Source organism: Rhipicephalus sanguineus, chromosome 3 (assembly GCF_013339695.2).
Source record: "Rhipicephalus sanguineus isolate Rsan-2018 chromosome 3, BIME_Rsan_1.4, whole genome shotgun sequence".
Classification (NCBI taxonomy): Eukaryota; Metazoa; Arthropoda; class Arachnida; order Ixodida; family Ixodidae; genus Rhipicephalus; species Rhipicephalus sanguineus.
Genome location: NC_051178.1, coordinates 9,204,037 through 9,225,307, shown reverse-complemented (window position 1 = coordinate 9,225,307; position 21,271 = coordinate 9,204,037). Strand labels below are relative to the sequence as shown.

Here is a 21,271-nt window from a genome sequence, read left to right as displayed (position 1 = left end):
AGCCCTCTCGCTGACATTGCCTTGATGTGTGATCTTGTGCAGATTGTTAATGAGTGCACTAGAGAGGCTGGAAACGCCCGTTCTACACTCGACCTAGTCTTTTTAAGTTCCAGTGTATGCAAATACACGGTCTCCATTGAACATGGCATCTCCGACCATAAAGCAGTATTTTTATCCTTTGGTATCGGTGAAAACAAAGTGCACCGGCAAGAGACCAGACATGTCATTAGGGATTACTCGAAGGCGGATGACCAGGCCATTTTTGATTATCTGTGGTTCCTATGTGATAATCTTTCTGATGATGTGTCGACCGCCTGGAATGAAATAAAAACTGCGATACATTACTGCACTGATAAGTTTGTGCCAAGCAAACAGGTTAGGAAAAACCGAAATAACCCATGGATTACTAGAGACATCATACATTTGCACCGTAAGCTAAAACGAGCTAGAAAAAAGAAAAAAATACCCTGCAGACTTATCTCGTTAAAAGCCCAGCTTGCAACTCGGCTAAGCGAAGCAAAGGCAAGATACTTCAACCACTCGCTTCCTAACTTTTTGAAAACTAACCCGGATAGATTCTGGCGGTACTTGAGCGATGCGCACAAAACACCGACCGAGATATCAGTAAACGGCTGTATTGTTAACGATCCAGCCAAAATTGCAAACCAATTCAATCAGTATTTTCACTCTGTATTCACTCAGGGAGATCATGCTGACACAAACATTAGTTCTCTTTCTACTATATCTGCCGATTTCATAACTGTCGAAGGTGTCCTTTCGCTGTTACTGAATGTTAAGACTAAATCTTCCGGTGGCCCAGACGGCATACCTAACGCATTTCTGCAACGTTACGCCGAACCTATTGCGCACGTCCTCACCCATCTTTTTCGTCTTTCGTTTCATAATTCCATGCTTCCCGATGATTGGCGTACGGCACGTGTTATTCCCGTATTTAAAAAAGGTGATCGCCTAAATGTTGAAAACTACCGGCCAATATCATTAACTTCCGGTCCTTGTAAACTTCTTGAGCACATCATCACGCATTACATAATGTCATTTCTTGAAGAAAACAATATGTTGACTCCTTTCCAGCATGGTTTTAGAAAAGGCCTCTCAACTACCACTCAACTTGTCACCACAATTCACGACTTCGCAATAGCACTTGATAAAGGCGACCAAATAGAGGCCATCTTCTTAGATTTTAGAAAAGCTTTCGACTGTGTCTGCCATGGTAAACTACTCGCGAAACTTTCAAACATTGGTCTACCCGTTAATGTAATTAATTGGATCCGCTCCTACCTTAGCAACCGGAAACAGTTTGTCCAGGTCGAGGGCGGCAGCTCTGGGGTTCTGCCCGTAACCTCGGGAGTTCCACAGGGAAGTGTCCTTGGCCCTGTCTTGTTTCTTATCTTTATCAATGACATCGTTTCATCAGTTGACACCTCCGCCATAAGCCTAAAGCTTTTTGCAGATAACTGCATTCTTTATAAGCCAATTAAAAGTGAAAGGGACCAAGAGTGCCTGCAGAACAACCTAAATTCCCTCTCCGATTGGTGCCATACCTGGTCGATGGAGTTAAACATTAGTAAATCAGTCTTTATGCGTATTTCAAATAAAATTACCCCTTTTACATCACGCTACACCTTAAATAATAATCCGTTGATCGAAGTGAGCAGTTTTAAATACTTGGGAGTCAATATTACCAATAGACTGTCGTGGAGTAAACATATTGACGACGCTTGTTTCTCCGCCTCTAGAAAACTAGGTTTTCTTAGACACAAACTAAAAAACGCGCCATCTGAGATCAAACTTCTTGCATATAATACATTTATTCGGCCCCGTCTAGAGTACGCATGCGTAGCCTGGGACCCGTATTTTAAAAAGGATGTTCATAAACTTGAAATGGTCCAGAGGAGAGCGGTAAGATTCATCTATAATGCCTATCAGAATCTTGATTCACCTTCATCACTTATGGCTACTAACAACATTCCACTCCTGAAACAGCGTAGAGCTATCGCCAGACTCAAGTTTCTTTTCCTGCTTCGTAATCGGCAGTTTAATATCGATCCCAGTAAATACATCTCTCTCTCTTCTTCTAGGAAAACCAGATATGCTCACAATCATGATCTGACGCCATACTTTGCATGTACTAACCTTTTCAAACACTCCTTCTTTCCGAGAACCATTAGCGAATGGAATACACTGCCTTCAAATGTTTTTCCTGAACGTGGCATTCCTGACTTTGAAAAATACATGCATCTTTTTGTGTAATCTACACTGTTGATATTGCAATGCTACATTATAGCTGTGTAGCTTTACTTTTTGTTCTTGAAACTGTTTATAGAAGTTTGTTCACTTTTCTTCTAGAGATGTATGACTAAGCATCCTAGTTAGTATGACTTGTTTTTCAGTAGTATTGTGTATTATTCTAACTTGCTGTATAATTTGTTCGTTTTTTTTCGCTATGCTCTCTTTTTCGCCCCTCCTGCTTGGTCTACGGACTGCAGTATGTACTAAATAAAAAAAAAATAAAATAAAAAACTCTTTATTTGGCCGAACTTGTGTCCGGGAAACTGAAAGTCAAACTACAGCAATACACTGATAGCGGTGAACAGAGCGTCGACCGTTGATCAACTGACAAGCGGTCAAGCGTGTCGGCTTTTATACAGGCGCTATCGAACTTTCCAGTGATATCGCTGGTGGCGGCGTTATCTCGACAAAGCTGGGACATTCGTGTGCGGCGCGCAATCTCAACGGGACGTTCTAAAACAATCGCGAAGCTTCTTACATATCGCGGCGCAGCCTGCGCAGCGCGTTGCCCACAGGCTTTGTGGGTGAAGCTTCAACTCATGAAAAATAAGACGGGGGCAATGCCCCCCTCTGAAAATGCATTGTCCCGATGCTTAAAAACAGAACATGAATACATGCAATACTAAAGAAAACTAATAAAGCAAGCAAACATTAGAGTCCTCAGGTGCGTTAACGAGCATAGTACGGTTTAAGGCGCATCACATGTACGACCTCGGGTCGAGCTCGGCGCCTCTGAGAGTTCGTGATGCCGTCGGGGACCTTGTAGTCGAGTGTGCCGAGACGTCGAAGTACCCTGTACGGTCCGAAGTATCATCAAAGAAGCTTCTCGCTCAGTCTGCGTCGTCGTATTGGCGTCCAGGCCCAGACACGGTCGCCGGGCTGGTACTCCACGAAGCGTCGTCGAAGATTGTAGCGACGGCTGTCGGTGTGCTGCTGGGTCTTGATGCGCAAGCAGGCAAGCTGTTGAGCTTCTTCGTCACATTGTAAGTAAGCGGCAGCGTCGAGATTTTCTTCGTTGGTGACGTTGGGTAGCAAGGCGTCGAACGTCGTTGCCAGGCTCCTTCCATAGACCAACTTGTACGGCGTCATCTGTGTCGTTTCTTGGACAGCCGTGTTGTAAGCGAAGGTCACGTACGGAAGGATGGCATCCCACGTCTTGTGCTCAACGTTGACGTACATAACCAGCATGTCGGTGATTGTCTTATTAGACGCTCGGTGAGGCCATTGGTCTGCGGGTGGTAGGCGGTGGTGCGGCGGTGGCTCATCTCACGGTATTTAAAGATCGCCTGAGTTAGGTCGGCAGTAAAGGCGGTACCTCTGTCTGTGATGAGGACTTCTGGGGCGCCATGACGCAAGACGATGTTCTCCACGAAGAACTTGGCTACTTCGGGGGCACTGCCTTTGGGCAAGGCCTTTGTCTCGGCGTAGCGGGTGAGGTAGTCAGTTGCTACGACGATCCACTTGTTGCTGGAAGTCGACGTCTGGAATGGCCCCAGTAGGTCCATCCCGATTTGCTGGAACGGCTGGTGAGGTGGTTCGATTGGCTGCAGGAGTCCTGCTGGCCTAATCGACATATTTGCACAGTGCTACGTAAACGAGGACGTAAGAAAGGCCACAACACAGGCGCTGACTTCAACTAAATTTTATTAGCGAAAACGCTAGAAATATATACAGCAAAAATATATATACAACCCTTAGTTGAAGTCAGCGCCTGTGTTGTGTCCTTCCTTACGTCCTCGTTTACGTAGCGCTGTGCAAATATGTCGATTATAAATCACCATCTGGCCCATGCGGCCGTTCTCTGCTGGCCTAGTCGGCGGTGTCTTCCGTTGCTGGCAATCACGGCAAGTCTTAACATAATGGGCGACGTTGGCAGCAAGGCATGGCCAGTAGTATTTTTCCTGTATTCTGGCAGGCGTGCAGGAAACACCGAGGTGCCCAGCTGTCGGGTCGTCGTGTAGAACCTGGAGGACTTCTGGTCGCAATGATAAGGGCACGACAAGGAGGTAGTCGGTTCGAAGTGGCGAGAAGTTCTTCAGGAGAATGCCGTTCCGTAAGAAAAACGACGGCAGTCCTCGCTTGAATACCTTCGAAACAACGGCAGTCTTGCACTTGAGATACTCTATAAGGCCCCCCAGTTCCGTGTCGGCTCGTTGCCTTTGGCGAAGTCGTCGGCACTTATAGTTCCGAGGAAGCAGTCATCGTTGTCGTCTTGCGGCGGCGCATCGACGGGGGCATGAGACAGGCAGTTGGCGGCAGAATGTTTTCGTCCGGACTTGTACACAACGGTAATGTCGAATTCTTGAAGCCTCAGACTCCATCGTGCGAGACGACCTGAAGGGTCCTTGAGGTTAGCTAGCCAACATAAGGCATGATGGTCACTGAGAACTTTGAAGGGCCTGCCATAGAGGTAGGGGCGAAACTTTGACGTAGCCCAGATGATGGCAAGGCATTCCTTTTCTGTTGTGGAATAGTTGGCTTCTGCCTTGGATAGTGACCGGCTAGCATAACTGACAACCCTTTCAAGCCCGTCAGCCTTTTGCACAAGGACGGCACCGAGTCCTACGCTGCTTGCGTCGGTGTGTATTTCCGTTTCGGCGTATTCGTCGAAATGCGCAAGTATCGGAGGCGTCTGTAGGCGTCGTTTCAGTTCATGAAATGCTTCGACTTGCGCTGTTTTCCACCTGAATTCGACGTTGGTCTTCGTGAGCTGTGTTGGTGGCTCGGCGATCCGTGAAAAGTCTTTGACAAAGCGTCTGTAATAGGCGCACAAGCCGAGAAATGCGCAAGTATGGGTGGCATCTGCAGGTGTCGTTTAAGTTCTTGAAATGCTTGCACTTGCGCCGTTTCCCACCTGAATTCCTTGTTAGTCTTCGTGAAAAGCGTCACTGGTTCGGCGATTCGTGAAAAGTTTTTGACGAAGCGTCTGTAGTAGGCGCATAAGCCGAGAAATCGGCGCACGGCCTTCTTGTCGGTGGGTGGCGCGAAGTCGGCAATTGGGGCGGTTTTCCGTGGGTCTAGGCGCATTCCAGACTTGCTGATCACATGACCCAGAAACAAGAGCTTGTCGTACGCGAATCGGCACTTTTCTGGCTTCAGGGTCAGACCAGAGGTCTTGATTGCTTGAAGTACTGCCTCAAGCCGCCGGAGATGCTCATCGAAGGTCGAGGAAAACACGATGACGTCGTCCAAATACACAAGGCACGTCTGCCACTTCAATCTGGCCATGACGCGCTGGAACGTCGCAGGTGCCGAGTAAAGACTGAAAGGCGTGACCTTGAACTCAAAGAGGCCGTCGGGTGTTATGAAAGCGTTCTTTTCTTGGTCTCTTTTATCCACTTCGATCTGCCAATAGCCGGTCTTGAGGTCCATCGACGAAAAGTACGTCGCGTTGTGAAGTCGATCCAGGATGTCGTCTATACATGGGAAGGGGTACACGTCCTTCGTGATGTTCATGCGCCGATAATCAACGCAGAAGCGCAGTGTCCCGTCCTTTTTCTTCACTAACACCACGGGTGACGCCCACAGACGGCTGGATGATGTCGTGTAGCATCTCGCGACTTGTTTCGTTATCACGTCGCGCTCTCGAGTCGAAACTCTGTAGGGGCTCTGACGGAGTGGTCGAGAATTTTCTTCTGTTATAATGCGGTGCTTCGCAAGGGGTGTTTGTCGGACCCGCGATGACGAGAAACAGTCCTTGTATTGCAGGAGCAGGGTTTTGAGCTCGTCTTGCTTGGCCTTCGGAAGGCTCGGGTTGACGTCAAAATCCGGTTCGGGACTTCTATTCGTCGAAGCAGTTTCGGCAGCATCGAAGAGGGCGAAAGCATTGCTGGCGGCCACACATTCGTCGATGTAGGCAACTGTCGTACCAATGTTGAGGTGCCTGTATTCGTGGCTGAAGTTTGTCAGCACTACCTTTGCTTTACCGTCACGCAGCTCGGCTATACGTCGTGCGACGCAAATTTGACGGTTCAGGAGTAGGTGCTGATCGCCCTCGATGACGCCTTCAAGGCTCGCAGGTTTTTCGGTGCCAACGGAAATAATGACGCTGGAGCGCGGCGGAACGGTCACCTGCTCTTCTATCACATTCAATCCACGGTTCTCTGGCGTCGCGTGGGGCGGGAGCACTTTGTCTGAGGTTAGTGTTATCGACTCAGACCTCAGGTTGATGACGGCGCCGTGGTCACTTAGGAAGTCCATTCCAAGTATCACATCCCTGGAGCAGTTTTGTAGGATTACAAAGCTCGCAGGATCAGTCCAGTTATTGATGGTGACTCTCGAGGTGCAGACACCAATCGACGTTATCAGATGGCCTCCAGCGGTCTGGATCTCGGGGCCTTCCCAAGCAGTCCCAACTTTCTTCAACATTGCTGTGAACGGCCCACTGATGACCGAATAGTCGGCTCCAGTATCTACAAGAGCGGTGATGTTGTGGCCGTCGATCAGAACGTCGAGGTCGCTAGTCCGCCGTCTTGCGTTGCGGTTACGTTGCGGCGTCGGGTCACGGCTACGTCGGTTTGCACCGCTGCTTCCGCGTTGCGTCGTCAGGTCTGCTTCCAGTCGCAAAGTTTCGTCTTCAGGACGTCGTTCGGCGTGCGGCGGGGGCTCGGAACTTCGTCGCGGCGTCGTCGTCGACAGCGGAGGATCTTCAGCGTTTCGTCGTTCAGCAACCGCACCTCCATCGGTTGCTGCCCTTAGTTTTCCGGATACGGGCTAGGCGACCGGCCCCGGTTTGGGCCGGCCAGTGTACTGCAGGCGGGTGCGGTGACATGTAGCGGCCGGGCGACGGCGAGCGGGAAGGTCGTCGTTCTTGCCACTGTGTTCCGGTGAGGTAGTCGTTGATGTCGCGAGGCCGTTCCTGGCTGCGGGCGCGGCGCGTTGACGGTGAAACCGCGTAGCCCCATCTGTCGGTACTGGCAGCGGCGGTACGTGTGGCCGGCCTCCCCGCAGTGGTAGCAGAGCGAGCGGGTGTCAGGGGCATGCCAAACGTCGGTGTTCCTTGGCGCGTAGCGCGCGGCATAGTGCTGGGCGACAGGAGGACGGTAGGGCGTCGGTGGTGGCGGTGGCGGCAGCGGCGTCTGGCGGCCGAACTGGTGCGGCGGCGTGGCGTCTTGACGTGGGTAAGGAGGGGGGGCGTTGCGTCGGGCTGCAGCAGCATAGCTCATGGCTTGTGGCTGAGGCAGGGGCGGTTCAAGGTTACCCAGCGACTGCTGGATTTCTGATCGAACGAGCTCTGCGATCTAGTCCACTTGAGGCTGTGGTGAGGGTAACAGCTTGCGCAGTTCCTCCCGAACGATCGCTCGGATCGTTTCGCGCAGGTCGTCGGAGGCAAAGGCATGAACTGCTGGGCTGTCTTCAATCGAATGGCGATTGTTCTGTCGGGTTCGCATTTGCAGCGTCTTCTCAATCGTCGTCGCTTCTGAGACGAATTCTTGGACTGTCGAAGGTGGGTTCCGCATCAGACCAGCGAAGAGCTCTTGCTTTACTGCTCGCATGAGGATGCGGACTTTCTTGTCCTCGGGCATGGCAGGGTCAGCGTGGCGAAACAGCCGGGTCATTTCCTCTGCAAAGATGGCCACGCTTTCATTTGGAAGTTGGACCCATGTCTCCAGCAAGGCTGTCGCCCTTTCCTTTCGGACGACGCTTGCGAATGTCTCCAGGAAAGCAGTGCGAAAGGCGTCCCAGGTTTGAAGAGTGGACTCCCGATTCTCGAACCAGGTCCTTGCTGCGCCTTCAAGGTAAAAGTAGGCGTGGCGCAGCTTGTCCTCGAAGTCCCAGTTGTTGAAGGTTGAAACCCTTTCGAACGTCTCGAGCCAGGTTTCGGGGTCGTCGCTTGGTGATCCATGGAAGGTCGGTGGCTCTCTGGGCGGCTGCATCACGACAGCTGCAGGGGACGGTACGGCTGTCATTGTGCCCGTTGTGTTCGTCGCCGTGGCTCTTGGCTTGTCCGGTAGGAGACCGTATTCGGGTTGCAAGCCTTGTAGCCTGCGGCTAGCTCGCTGTTTCACGAGGTCTTGACATCTTCTTCACGCTGTGGGCTTGTTCCCGGCTCATCGTAGGTGTCCAGAACATCAAGGAAGCAGCACCTCCACCAGATGTCACGTGGTAGTGATGTTGACAAAAGCAGCAGTCAGCACGTCAGAGATGAAACTCTTTATTTGGCCGAATTTGTGGGCGAGAAACTGAAAGTCAAACTACAGCAATACACTGATAGCGGTGAACAGAGCGTCGACTGTCGATCAACTGACAAGCGGTCAAGTGCATCGGCTTTTATACAGGCGCCATTGAACTTTCCAGCGATATCGCTGGTAGCGGCGTTATCTCTCAACAAAGGTGGGAGATTCGTGTGCGGCTCTCAATCTTAACGGGACGTTCTAAAACAATCGCGAAGCTTCTTACACATCGCGGCGCAGCCTGCGCAGCACGTTGCCCACAGGCTTTGTGGGTGAAGCTTTCAACTCATAAAAAATAAGACGCACGGCAATAAGAATGGAACGACCTTTCCCACAGCACTGCCGCCATTTGCTGCCAGACTTTATTTCTGCGAAGTGTAACACATTACCTGTTGCGCAGTTAACCTATGTGGTTACCGTTTGTATAATTTATGTATATCCACCCCTTATGCAAGACCCTGTAGAGGGGTCTTTAAGGAAATAACATGAAAACGAAATGTAACGAAGAAGTCAATGTGTATGGTTGTATGATGTAGACAAGCCATAGTTGATCACGGAATGAGCCTGTGCTGCCTGAGCAAACTATGTGCAAGATGCGCCCTGAAAGCACTACCTCCAAGGTAGTGCGTGTGTGCGATTTCTCCTGTGCGTGATTAAACAATGAAAATTCACAGCATACATGTAAAATAAAAGTGAGCTGCAAGTCGTCATAATTCTCATCGAACCTTTAGTATAAATGCGCCGGATCTTACGTCGGTGATGACGTACTGGGCAGAATTCACGGAAGATTCACGGTTTACCAATGAACCTCCGCAGCTTCGCCCACTCATCATCATTCACTCCGTGGATATGCTGTGATTTTTTTTTCCCCCTCTGGGTTATATGGCCAGTGAAGCGGTGTCAGAAAAGTTGTTGTCGGTAACGTTTTCAGCTGTTTGTGTTTTGTCATGCTACAGTGTATATGAGTGTGTGAACTTCAGTTTCTGTACTATATTGTGTGTCACAAGCAGTCACCCTGTGTCTTCGACGCCAAGTCGTTGACAAGGAAATGACAAGCTTGCAGGTTGGTATACGTTCAGTACACAAGCAGTGTGGAGTGGGAAAGAAAACAGGCTCTGTATATACGGCACAGTGATGCACAAAATAATACAAATGATGACAAAAGAAAAACAATTATAGCACACATGTATTTAAGATGATTGATCATTGGCTACGACACAATGCGGGTAGAGGGAAATTAACAATGCATCCGGAAATTAGGACAGCACGCAAATCATGAATTTGCCAACACTCCAAAAACAAAATCTTAACAGCAGCTAACTAAAACGAACATTAAAAAAATAAACAAAAGTTGGCATTCGGATGACGGTGATCACAATCTAGCAAGAGTGGTAACACGCTAAAGTGATCCATACGGCTTGCCCACCTGCAGCTTTTTCTGTGGAAAATGTCCTTTTCCTTCGTTCTTAGCCAGTGTGTCGTGCTGTTTGTATCTGGTTCGTAGTACACTGTCCCAGTCTTCAATGACACCTCGTTGCCACCAGTACATGCCATACAGGATAAGAAACAAAGCATAGGCAGCCAGTGTTTGAAGACAAATGGCCCCTTCGGTACTTTCCGGCTCGAAAGATATAATCCCTTCATGATCAAGATGTCCATCTTTTGCTACAGTGGCGTTTTCAAAATATTGAGTCAACAGCTTAATGCTTGCCCGGCTAGTCAACAATGGTTACCTGATGTGTGAGGCAGGGTGATCAACTCTCTCAATGAGGTCACTTTCACAAGCAAACTTTGGTGCATTACGTCCTCCTGTGTGCCTATGTGAAAAGTCCCGCTCTGTCATCTCCCTCTACTTTTGCATCATCCTCAGATGTCCGAGGAGTCAGCTACCTCTTCATTACTAGGTGTCAGCCATCATTACTTCCTTTCCTTCCCCTTGTTTTTGAAAATATTTCCGCTAATAAACAATTATTTACTACCTTCGCGGGGTTCAACCTGGGAGCACGCAGCTCATTAACAGTTTCGTGACTGCGGAAAAATCTATTGTTTTTGGGTACTCCAGGAAATATTGTTTTCCTGCCACAGGAATTGATTAATGCTAAAGTGTAGAGTATCGAATGATAAAGCAAGAATTGGTCTTTCCAACAGCATTAATTTCAAACAACAAGTTTACTTCAAATATCAGAAAATCATCAAAACAAAGAAAATATCTAACAAGAAGAAAAAAAAATCATAACAACATCAATGCTACTCTGCGCAAAGTAAACAAAAAAATCGAAATATACACTTTGAATACAAGGGCCTAGTAGAATAATACTGTAAATATAAGCTCTCAAAGTACAAAAGGTATTTATATTGTCACCTGGTCGTGACGTCGACGAAGACAGCAGTCAGCACGTCCAAGATGAAACTGTTTATTAGGCCGAACTTGTGGCCGGGAGACCGAAGGTCAAACTACAGCAATACACTGATAGCGGTGAACAGAGCGTCGACTGTCGATCAACTGACAAGCGGTCAAGTGCATCGGCTTTTATACAGGCGCCATTGAACTTTCCAGCGATATCGCTGGTAGCGGCGTTATCTCTCAACAAAGGTGGGAGATTCGTGTGCGGCTCTCAATCTTAACGGGACGTTCTAAAACAATCGCGAAGCTTCTTACACATCGCGGCGCAGCCTGCGCAGCACGTTGCCCACAGGCTTTGTGGGTGAAGCTTTCAACTCATAAAAAATAAGACGCACGGCAATAAGAATGGAACGACCTCTCCCACAGCACTGCCGCCATTAGCTGCCAGACTTTATTTCTGCGAAGTGTAACACATTACCTGTTGCGCAGTTAACCTATGTGGTTACCGTTTGTATAATTTATGTATATCCACCCCTTATGCAACACCCTGTAGAGGGGTCTTTAAGGAAATAACATGAAAACGAAATGTAACGAAGAAGTCAATGTGTATGGTTGTATGATGTAGACAAGCCATAGTTGATCACGGAATGAGCCTGTGCTGCCTGAGCAAACTATGTGCAAGATGCGCCCTGAAAGGGAAATTGATAGCCACCCATATGTAGCACGAAGCCACAAGGAAATCCACACAGATTTCTCATAATTGCTGAAAAATTCGTCCTGGTCTGGGGATCGAACGCAGGACCAACGCCTTTCTTTGGCGGTCGCTTCACCACTTGGGCTAACCAGGAAACTAGGAATTGGCAGTGTGAGGGCGAATTTGCCAATGCCACGAAGACGGTTTTGGTTTTGCAGTTGACTGTGACATGCAGGCAATTTTCAGACTCAATTTGTGAAATGTGTCCTTTTTGGATATGTCTTGGCATCGCAAAATGAGCCTGCAATAAAGATTTGTCAGCATCGCCCTAAATATGGTGAAATGTTAAGTTACCCAGTGTAGTGCCAACACCTTGCGGTCACCCTTGCCACCCTTAGGTCTGTGGTGGCAAGTCGCTGGTGGAAGGAACAAAGGGCTAGAGCTTAGTTCCTTTCCCCAGTGCAGGGTAGCCAGCCATCTGTTTCCTCCTCTCCTCATTGTTGGCTCATCTTGCAAGGAAAGCGAGTGCCTTTTCTCAGTGTTTGTTGCAGTTGTCACTAGCAGGAGTACATGTCTGCTTCTGGGACATGTTGAGCAGCTCGCTTGTCTCAAGGACACATTCAATCACTGTCTCAACAGTGAATAGTGTTGTCTCAACAATATTCAGTGATTCAACTTGTCGCCATTCATGCTCTTGAACATGTGTATTAGACTGTATTCTTCTTTTACTAGGAATAACTACACACTAGTTGTGCAATATAGTTGCTTTTTTAGCTGTTTTGCAGTATGTTTTTTTCTATAATTTAACTTGGAAGTGTTTAAAAGATATTCAAATCTATTTGCACTCAAACTTTCCTATTTGCTCAGCACTAGTTCAGATATGCAGTGAAATGTGCTGAGCAGCATGCACCATGGGATTGTTGTCCAGAAAAAAGTAGCTGTAGTTGCGGTCCTCCATATAGCAGCCTGAATGACAAGTGCCTGCCGTTTGTGCAGGAATGCCCCAATGGCCAGCAGTGAGCGGCTTCTCTCTGGTGAGTTGAAACTTTTGGGTAATGTGCTCTGTTCTATGCCTTTGGGGGGCATTCTTTTTTCCTTGCAATGTGAATAACAGTGGGACATGTTTCGCACTACCCTGCCACCACGCCAGCGTGGCCGCATCAAGAACGTCAAAAGTGGCTGTGTTCCAGTACTTGCCGTAGATGGTAAAAAAAGACAGCTTTGCGAAGACAGCATGGGAGGCAGATAAGATGCAGGCTACTTGGTTGCTCAAGCAAGATGGCAGCTGAGCAGAATGCTTGGATCTTGCCTGCAAGCAGGCGCTTTCTTGCACATTGTAAGCCAAGTTTAGTTCTTCAGAGATTCGACCATGACAGAGCTGAAAGAAACAAACAACATTTCTGTTTGGTTTCCCGAGTTTTGTCTTGTAGGTGGGGTCAGGTCGCACAGACGTCATTGGACGACTGCTTAAACTGTCTAGGAGGCTGGGCAGAATGGGAACACACCCTGTAACGAATTCGTAGTAAAGGCAAAGGGAACAGCAGCTACCGCGACTGCAGTGATGGTGGCAATGATGATCCACTTAAAGCTCTCTGCAGTGGAGCACTGGGTTTGACTAGAGTGAGATGAGCTTTTTGCAGACAAGCAAGATAAGCGTGGCGAGGGACGCTAGGACGTTGAATGGTGGTTACTTGCTGGAAGAAGAACAACAGGGAACAGCAGGAGGAATTAGTACATAAGAAACTTAAACACAGAAGATTCACTCACAATGACTGTTGCTCCAGAACCAAAGAGGTAAGGAAGAAGCCGCTAGCTGACACTAATGATGACAGCATGCCACCAATCTAGCTCAGAAGCCACTAGAAGAACCGAGAAGTTGCCTCAGACAGAGGCAAGTCCGATTAAAGCCGGCCTGCATGCAGCATGCGCTTTTTAAAGTTGGAGGCCCCGATAGCAGTGATGATCACGAGGTGCCTTGTGATGCTCCTTTGAGGGGGTGATTCAACAAACAAGTTGCTGCTTGAAGTACACCTGAAGGGAAAACCAAACCGGATGATAAAGGACGCAGAGAATAATGATGAGAGCTTTCTCATGGAGAGGGGTTGATGTAGCACCAGATGTGACATGTTCGGTGAAATTACTGGAGGCCTTTCAGCTTGCCACTACTGCCTCAAATAATTATGAGCGCCCATAAGAAGGCTAAGACCGTTAAAGTCAGTTTGCTCTAGAGGCCCATGCGATCTAGGCGTAAGTGCAGGTCTTTCATCATTGTCACGGATTCGGGTGGTTCCGGGCAATGGACTCCGGTATCGGTTGTTTGGTCACCTTGCCACAAGCTTGACATAGATATCATAGAATCTATTAAGAAAAGGCAATCAGGTTCATTTTGCGTCGCTATGACTGGCGATTCTCGCCTACTTCGCATGCACACATTTTATTGTTGCAGTCTCTCGAACATCGGCGCACTTGCGATCGTGTTATCCTCCTGCATAAGATAGTTCACATAGGCTCGTGTGTTTTGGTGCCAGTTTCTTTTGTTACAGCTTCTGCACGCTGTACTCAACTGTTTGATCACAGAATTTTCTCCTTCAGGTCGATTCTTGATTGTTGTAAATTTTCCTTTTTTTCCGTGGACAGTGGATTTATGGAATGAACTTGATGGCTCTCTATGCAGACTTGGTGCTGAGCAATTCAAAGAAGAATTGCGAGGCCATGTATTTTGTTTCATTGTGTTGAACATCTGTACTTACTCCTGCCATGTCTCAGAAACTGAGACAGTAGTATTTGTACATAAATAAATACAGACTCTATTAATGACACAACACATTTATGAAAGGAAAACGCATGGCTCTTAAAAATTAAATGGGAAATACAGGTATCAATAAAAAAAAATTGAAAAACCAACACTAGAGCAATAAATCCCTACACGTCTAAACTAAGTAGTCTCATTGAGTCTTTGCTTATTACCGATTCCTATCCTGGGTCTAATAATCCCGGCCTTGTAGCTCCTGGAACGTAGGGTCGGTCTGACTTGCTTCTGTTACGGATGTTTATAGTCAAAGTCCGGGATCGGTCGTGTTGCATTCCTGTCGGTGATCTCGACGCTCTTTACGAATGTTGCTGTCCTTGCCGCTGCTGAATAGTCGCTCGTTTTAGTTGTAGCATGACGTCGCTGACGTGGAGGAGCCCTCAGGCCTTGGAGATTAGGCCTAGCGGCGGTCAGTGGTACCCAGCGCTCGGAGCTGGTGTGGCCCACCAAGGACCGTCTTCTGTGGCTTGCTTCGAAGTGGGCTTGCGCCGGGAGCGCCCGTGCTTGCTGTGTACTGTTGCTGCATCGTCAAGCAGCTTCACTCAAGCACCATCAAGCCACCTCTCGGAATGCCCGTGTCGCAGTTTGCAGATTTGAGCGCCTGTCGCTTCCGTTGCCAGTGCGTTTGCTGGCGGTGCAATATTCCAGTGCCGAGGCCATGTAGGCAGCGCCAGCTTGTCGTTGCTTGTCTTTCGATCACAGCTCTGGTGACGCGGCTTGGGCCCTTGCATGGTACAGTGCGTGCACTTGTGCCATTTTGGATGTTGTCTGCGCCTTGTTGTATTTCTTCTTTAATCCTATGGCTCTTGCTCATGACAATTATGTGTGCCAGCATTGCCGTTCAAGTCTCTTATTGTGATTTCGACGTTGTGCCTCAGGGTGAGTATGACCCAGCCAACCCACAGCCAGATGTAGAGTGCAAGCTTGTACTCCTGACAACCAGCCTTGCAAGATTAGTAGTTGCCAGAGCTGGTGGAACCTCCCATTTGTCTTGCAGCAGAGGCTTCATAAAAAAAGTCATTGAGAATGCCCGAACTTCCATGCAAAAGCTGAAGGTCACTGTGTTGTGTAAAAATTTGTGAGGGTCTCAGGCAGTGAGTCTCAAGTGCTGGATGACATGAGAGGTAGTGCATGGGAATCAGCATGAGAATCAATACCGAGAGGTCAAGTGGCACGAAATGTGAGGCCCAAGGCTTTCCTGAATCTGAGAGATGGAGGTTGTCGGGATTGAGAGAATTGTGCTCGGCACTTTCGTGGAGGACGGGATACTTTGCCAACAAAACGAGAAAACCCTGCTCTTAGTGCCGCTGCCCCCTGACCTTCGATGAAGAGCTCGGCGTTTGGAACGGATGCCTCGGAGGCTTTTCAAGTGATGGAAGAAGAAATACTTTCTGTCCCTGTGTGCTGCTCACCATGACAAGTCCATGTCACCTTGATTTTAAAGCCTATTAACTGCGCTAGTAAACACTGACAAAGACGAGGGAAGAATGGACATGCGCAGTCCCGTCTTCCCTCGTCTTTGTCCGTGTATACTAGCGGCGCAGTTAATAGGCTTTAAAATCAAGGTGAACCAACTAGCCAGACTTGGTGCTCGACTTCAGTATGTCACCTTGAGCTTAAAGCTAGTTGATCTTATCGTTATCATGGACATAAGTGTGTCATTTTTTAGATGTGAAGCATCTTATAGTGTACATAGTTCAATCCGGTGGTGGTGGTGTGCGGCGTGACCACCCTTACTGCGCATGCGCAAACCCTCTCCACCCCCTCCCCTCCCCCTCACCACTCCCCCTCTGAAACGCGGGCTGTACATACCGAAACACTGCTTCGCATCGCCTCATGGTCCCCTTCAGCGGGAGATGGTGTGGTTTTTATATTGATGATGGCCCACATTGTTAAACTGTTGCCAGGAAGAAACAGCATTGCACAGTCAGTCTGAATACTACAGTTAAATGGCCCGGAGGTCCGTCGTCCCGTGCAGGCTCGGCCTTCTGGATGCACATGTGTGCAGTGCGACCACGAGAGCGTGATGAAAACTGAAGTGAAAGTGTTGAAGAAAAGAAGTGACACGATGTGTGGGCTTGTGCCAGCGCTGTCTTAGCAGTTAAATCAACAAACTGCCTCCAACGGTTGTCAATCTCTGTCTTGAATAGACGTCAGACTCTGCCGGGGGGGTGCTGCGAAAAACACCAGCACAAGCGCCCTCATTGCAACCCTGGCGCTAACTGGTTACTACAAAGAGAGCCGTCCGCAAGCAAATGTGTATAGGCCACAATAGCCCCCCCCCCTTTCGTTGGTGTTGAGGTGCGGTTTCCTGAAAATTAAGGACTTTGAAAGCTTCTTCCGCCAATCCATGCTTCAAAAAAGTAGGAACCTCATCAAAGCGAACTGTGGGTACAGTGCAAAAAGAAGTTTCAGTTGTTCCGGCGCGCTGCAACTCGCAAGTACAAGCGAGCATCGCACTACATCGAGTTTGAGGCAAGCCCTCCAACGTCCATTCTCTAGTGCCTAAATGCGTTAAAATCTGGTATGTACGTAATGCCAAAGCGATGAAGTACTACACGATCAATTTACCTATGTGTATCGGTTACCGCCGAGACCGTCTATGTACGCCACCCAGTCTGGCAACGTGCTCGAGCACTTCCGGTGCGCAAGTAATAAACACCAGTTCTTCCATTGCCCAGAGACGCCAACCCTAGGGATTCATCCTTGGATCTGGGGAATTTCCGTCTGTTTTAGGGACTTGGCGTCTTTTTATTGAATCGAGGGATTTTTGTAAGGCTCTGAAGATGTTACATTACACGTCCTAATAACGGGCGTTTTGAGTTATCATGCTTACTCAGCTGGAAAGGCTATGAAAAACAATAGCTATTTGCTGTTTGGCATTTAAGAGAGCTTTGGTGTTCTGCTGGGCCGAGTGAAGGCGATAGCAGTTCTATGACGCGAGAATGAAGCTTTGTTGTCATAAAGTGCTTGGCATGCACGCGCGTATCATCGTAAGCGCCCTGAGTGATTGCTGCTGTGTGAAACAATGAGAAATTTTGTCTTGTAGTGTACATAAAAACGTGCAAAGTTCACGCTCGTCGCCTGCCTTCACCGTGCAACGTCCTCATGCCTAACAATATCTGGACCAGGAGACGTTGATAGGAGGTCGAATGTAGGGCCGACAATTGGGCGAGTTGGTACGGATTCGTTATTATATGAAAACGGAGTGACGGAAAGAGCCAAAAGGCTGTTTGTGTGTTTTCAGTCTTTCTGTCGCGCCATTTTCATCAGAACGAAAAGAGTGGCGAAAATATGTGGCCATATGGGAAGCTGATCAAAAGTACACAGGGTGGCTATCAGCCAGTAAAAAAAAAGCACTTTGTATATCTACTGCAAATCATGCAACGCTGATTTCAAATGTGGAAAATTACAAGTTGACTGCCACCTCGCAAGTTGCAAGTACAAGAAAGGGGTTACAAACTGAATGATCACATTTATGCGTTCAATTAGTGGGAAAGTGAACTTGGCAAATTTGTGTGTCTCTGTAGCAACTGGCGCCATCTGCAAGCCCTTTATGTGCAACTGCTCCACAGAAAATGCAGGAAAGATACCTTCAGCAGTTGTTAATACAGTGCATTTTAATTCAAATAGGGTTCAGGTTAATTAGGCCACAAAGCGAACAATCTTTACACCTTGTTAAAGGTGAATTAACCTGAATGGTGACAATAAAAAGACAATCTAGGGATTTTTCTTGCAATCTAGGGTATTTTCAAGGGTCTATCTAGGGATAAAACGTTGACTTAGGTTGGCATCAATGCCATGGCCACTGTATGTGTCGGTCTCGTTCCATGCATGGTGTCAGAAGTGGCCAGATCACCACGCTAGGAAATGACTGAGCTTCCGCCCCCAGAGCCGTTACGTTTCGGGGATAATGTGGCAGAGAACTGGATTCGGTTCAAGCAGCGAGTCGAGCTGTACTTCACCGCCACAGAATCCTCGGAACCAGGAAAGCAACGCAGCCCCGCCCAGAAAGCCGCCATCTTGCTTCACCTGGCGGGCCAAGAGGCGATCGATGTTTACAACACTTTCGACCTCACTAAAAAAGAAAAGCGGGACTACGACAAGTTAGTCCAAGCATTCGAGGCATACTGCTGTTAGCTATTTTACTAGCGGGTAGCTAGCGCCACCTATCCTGTGCGCCATGATCAGCGGTGTGGCTTGAGACTAGCCTGGTGGTGGAATTGTCTTTTGAGAGTGTGCGCGTTCGTGTGACGGCGCGGTTGTGCGTATGTGCGCGCGAGAGACCGTGAGTGTGAGTTCGACGGACGCTATGTGTGTCCCCCCGTGTGACGAACTTCAGTACGTGTGTTCCTTCGTGTGAGCATTTCTTTTTTTCATCTTATTAAAACCATTTTTATTTTACCAAGCTATCCTGTGATTTGTGAGTCCCGGATTTCCAACATCTCAGAAGTGGGATTGGATTACAAGGCCTAACAAAGTGAGCGGCACCATGAACAACAAGGATGTTCAGAGTGGAGACGCCCAAGTCGGCAGCGGCAACGAGAGTGGTGTTACTGGTGAGACTGTGCGTGCTGCGAATTCTCCCGTGGGTGCCGGCCAAAGTGATGGTGTTACCGTGCGCGAACTGTTGAATGCTCTTATGGAAAAGGACAGTGTCTTAACGGCGTTGTTCGAGCGCTTGGCTCCGTCAGCGACCCCACAGCCCGTGTCCGCGGGAACGCCCGGTGGAATCGCTGCGTTCCAGGTAATGCCCGACCTCAGCAACAACATACCAAGCTTCGACGATTGCGAGGATGCACCCTCAGCAAGGGATTGGATTGAAAATCTCCGTACAACTGCGATGCTACACAGCTGGCCTGAGTCTTTCATGCTGGAGACCGCCAAGTCCCGTTTGACCGGACCGGCAAGAGACTGGCTGTGTTCGAGGAGGTCCGAAATCAAAACTTGGATGAAACACGTGCTCAGAATGCCAGCGTGTTGCATGCAAGAAAATCAGTTGACGAGGGAAGTACCAAGGACAGGCGACCCCCTCTGTCTAATGAGAAGAGAGAACGAAAGTGCTACAACTGTGGCCAGTACGGCCATATAGCGAGAGACTGTCCGCAACCAAAACGGCCGATGAAATGTCTTCGCTGCAATGGAACAGACCATACACAGCGTCACTGCAAGGTGGTACTGCAGCGCAATGAAGCAAACACAGTAACTGAGCCAGTATGTGAAATCAAGAGCCCAAGCGTGTTGCTGAAGGAAGTCGCTATGAATGGAAGGTTCACTGTCGTTGGGCTCATTGACACAGGCAGTTCTGGCTGTCTCCTGCGTGCCTCCGCAGCAGCGCGATGTGGCTTAGAAATCGTTCCCGAGACAACAGCCCTGTATGGTTTTGGAAATTACACCGTGCCTGCGGCAAAAGCCATTGGAAGATGCAAGGCCGATTTATGCATCGATGGTGTTTTGGCTAAGAACATATCCATCCTCGTAGTCCCAGATGAAGCTCAATGTGTCGATTTATTGGGTGGAAGGACATTCACGGAGTTGCCTTACATCACGTATGCAGGAATAGGAGGTTCTCTGCGGATTTGGCATTGTAGTGACTGTCCGTTTGCTCATCTGGAGCCTAATGAGTCACCAAAGACTGCAATTGAGAGCCAAGCAGGAATGCGTACTCCAGAGGGACACCGTAAACTGGGTTACATTGTGCACGGAGCAAAGGATCACCACTCCCGTCGTATACAGACACTGTGGTCAAGATGTCCTGCTCGACATGACGCTTGGAGAAGTTACTGTTCCTATGCAGCCAGTGGGTGACGGACAGGCCTTCATACGAAAGAGTCAACCGCTTGGACGAGCTACACCAGTAGAGGTACTACAGGTTTCTCCACGAAGGTCCATTTTGGATGACATGGAGCAGGGAAAGAAAGCGGTGAAAGAGACGCCTGTGCCAACTGAACGACAGCCGATATGACGCTGTGACGTGAACGTTGGATGCTCTGTGACAGAGTCCCAGTATTTAGAACTCGTGGATGTTTTGAACGAATTTCGAGAATGCTTTGCAGTGACCCCAGCAGAATTGGTCTGCACAAGTGTGCTGAAGATGGACATTGTAGAAGTGCCGGGTAGCACCCCTGTTGCACTGTGTCCACATCGAACAAACGCCGAAGGGCGAGAAACAATCCGAAGAATTGTCAAGGAATGGAAGGACCTCGGGGGCATAGTGACTGAGACGAACTCCGATTATGCCAGCCCTGTGCTCGTAGTAGACAAAAAGAATGGGGAAAAGCGCCTTGTTATCGACTACCGAAGGCTTAACGCGCAAACTGTGAAGGAGAAGTATCCCCTTCCCAACATAGATGATCAGATGAAGGCCTCGCGGGAGCTACCTACTACACAGTTCTGGATTTGGCTCAAGGCTACTTGCAAGTGCCCTTGACAGAAGAAGCCAAGAAGAAAACAGCATTCATCACTCCAGACGAAACTGGTCAATTCGAAAGAATGATTTTTGCTCTTACAAATGCGCCTGCCGTGTTCCAATGGCTTATGAATCGAGTGCTCGGACCACTAAGGGGTGAAATCGTGCGGTGCTACCTAGACGACATCCTCATACCGGCAAAAGATTGGAGTGAAATGGTCGTGCGATTGCGTCAAGTCCTGCAGGCATTCAGAGATGCGGGTTTGACACTGAGACTCAGCAAGTGCTCATTTGCAAACGACCATGTGGACTTCCTGGGTTTCCGTCTGATGGGAGGACTAGTACAGCCAGGCGAGGTCAAAACAAAGGCAATATCCGAGTTCCCAAGGCCAAGGAATGTGCATGAGGTGAGGCGTTTCCTCGGATTGAGTGGATTCTTCAGGAAGTTCATTCACAAGTACGCTTTGGTTGCTGAACCACTCACAAGACTAACCAAGAAAGATGCAGTATTTGAATGGAAGTCGGACCAAGA

General features: G+C 48.6%; 1 protein-coding gene across 1 annotated transcript in view; it reads left to right on the top strand.

Moving 5' to 3' along the window:
* LOC119386438 (uncharacterized) overlaps nt 1-21,271 on the top strand; it is a 466,488-nt gene that overhangs the window by 19,710 nt on the left and 425,507 nt on the right. The window contains exon 3 of the mRNA XM_049413126.1: nt 12,518-12,555. Coding sequence (XP_049269083.1) covers nt 12,518-12,555 — 38 coding nt within the window. The remainder of the gene's footprint in view (nt 1-12,517; nt 12,556-21,271) is intronic.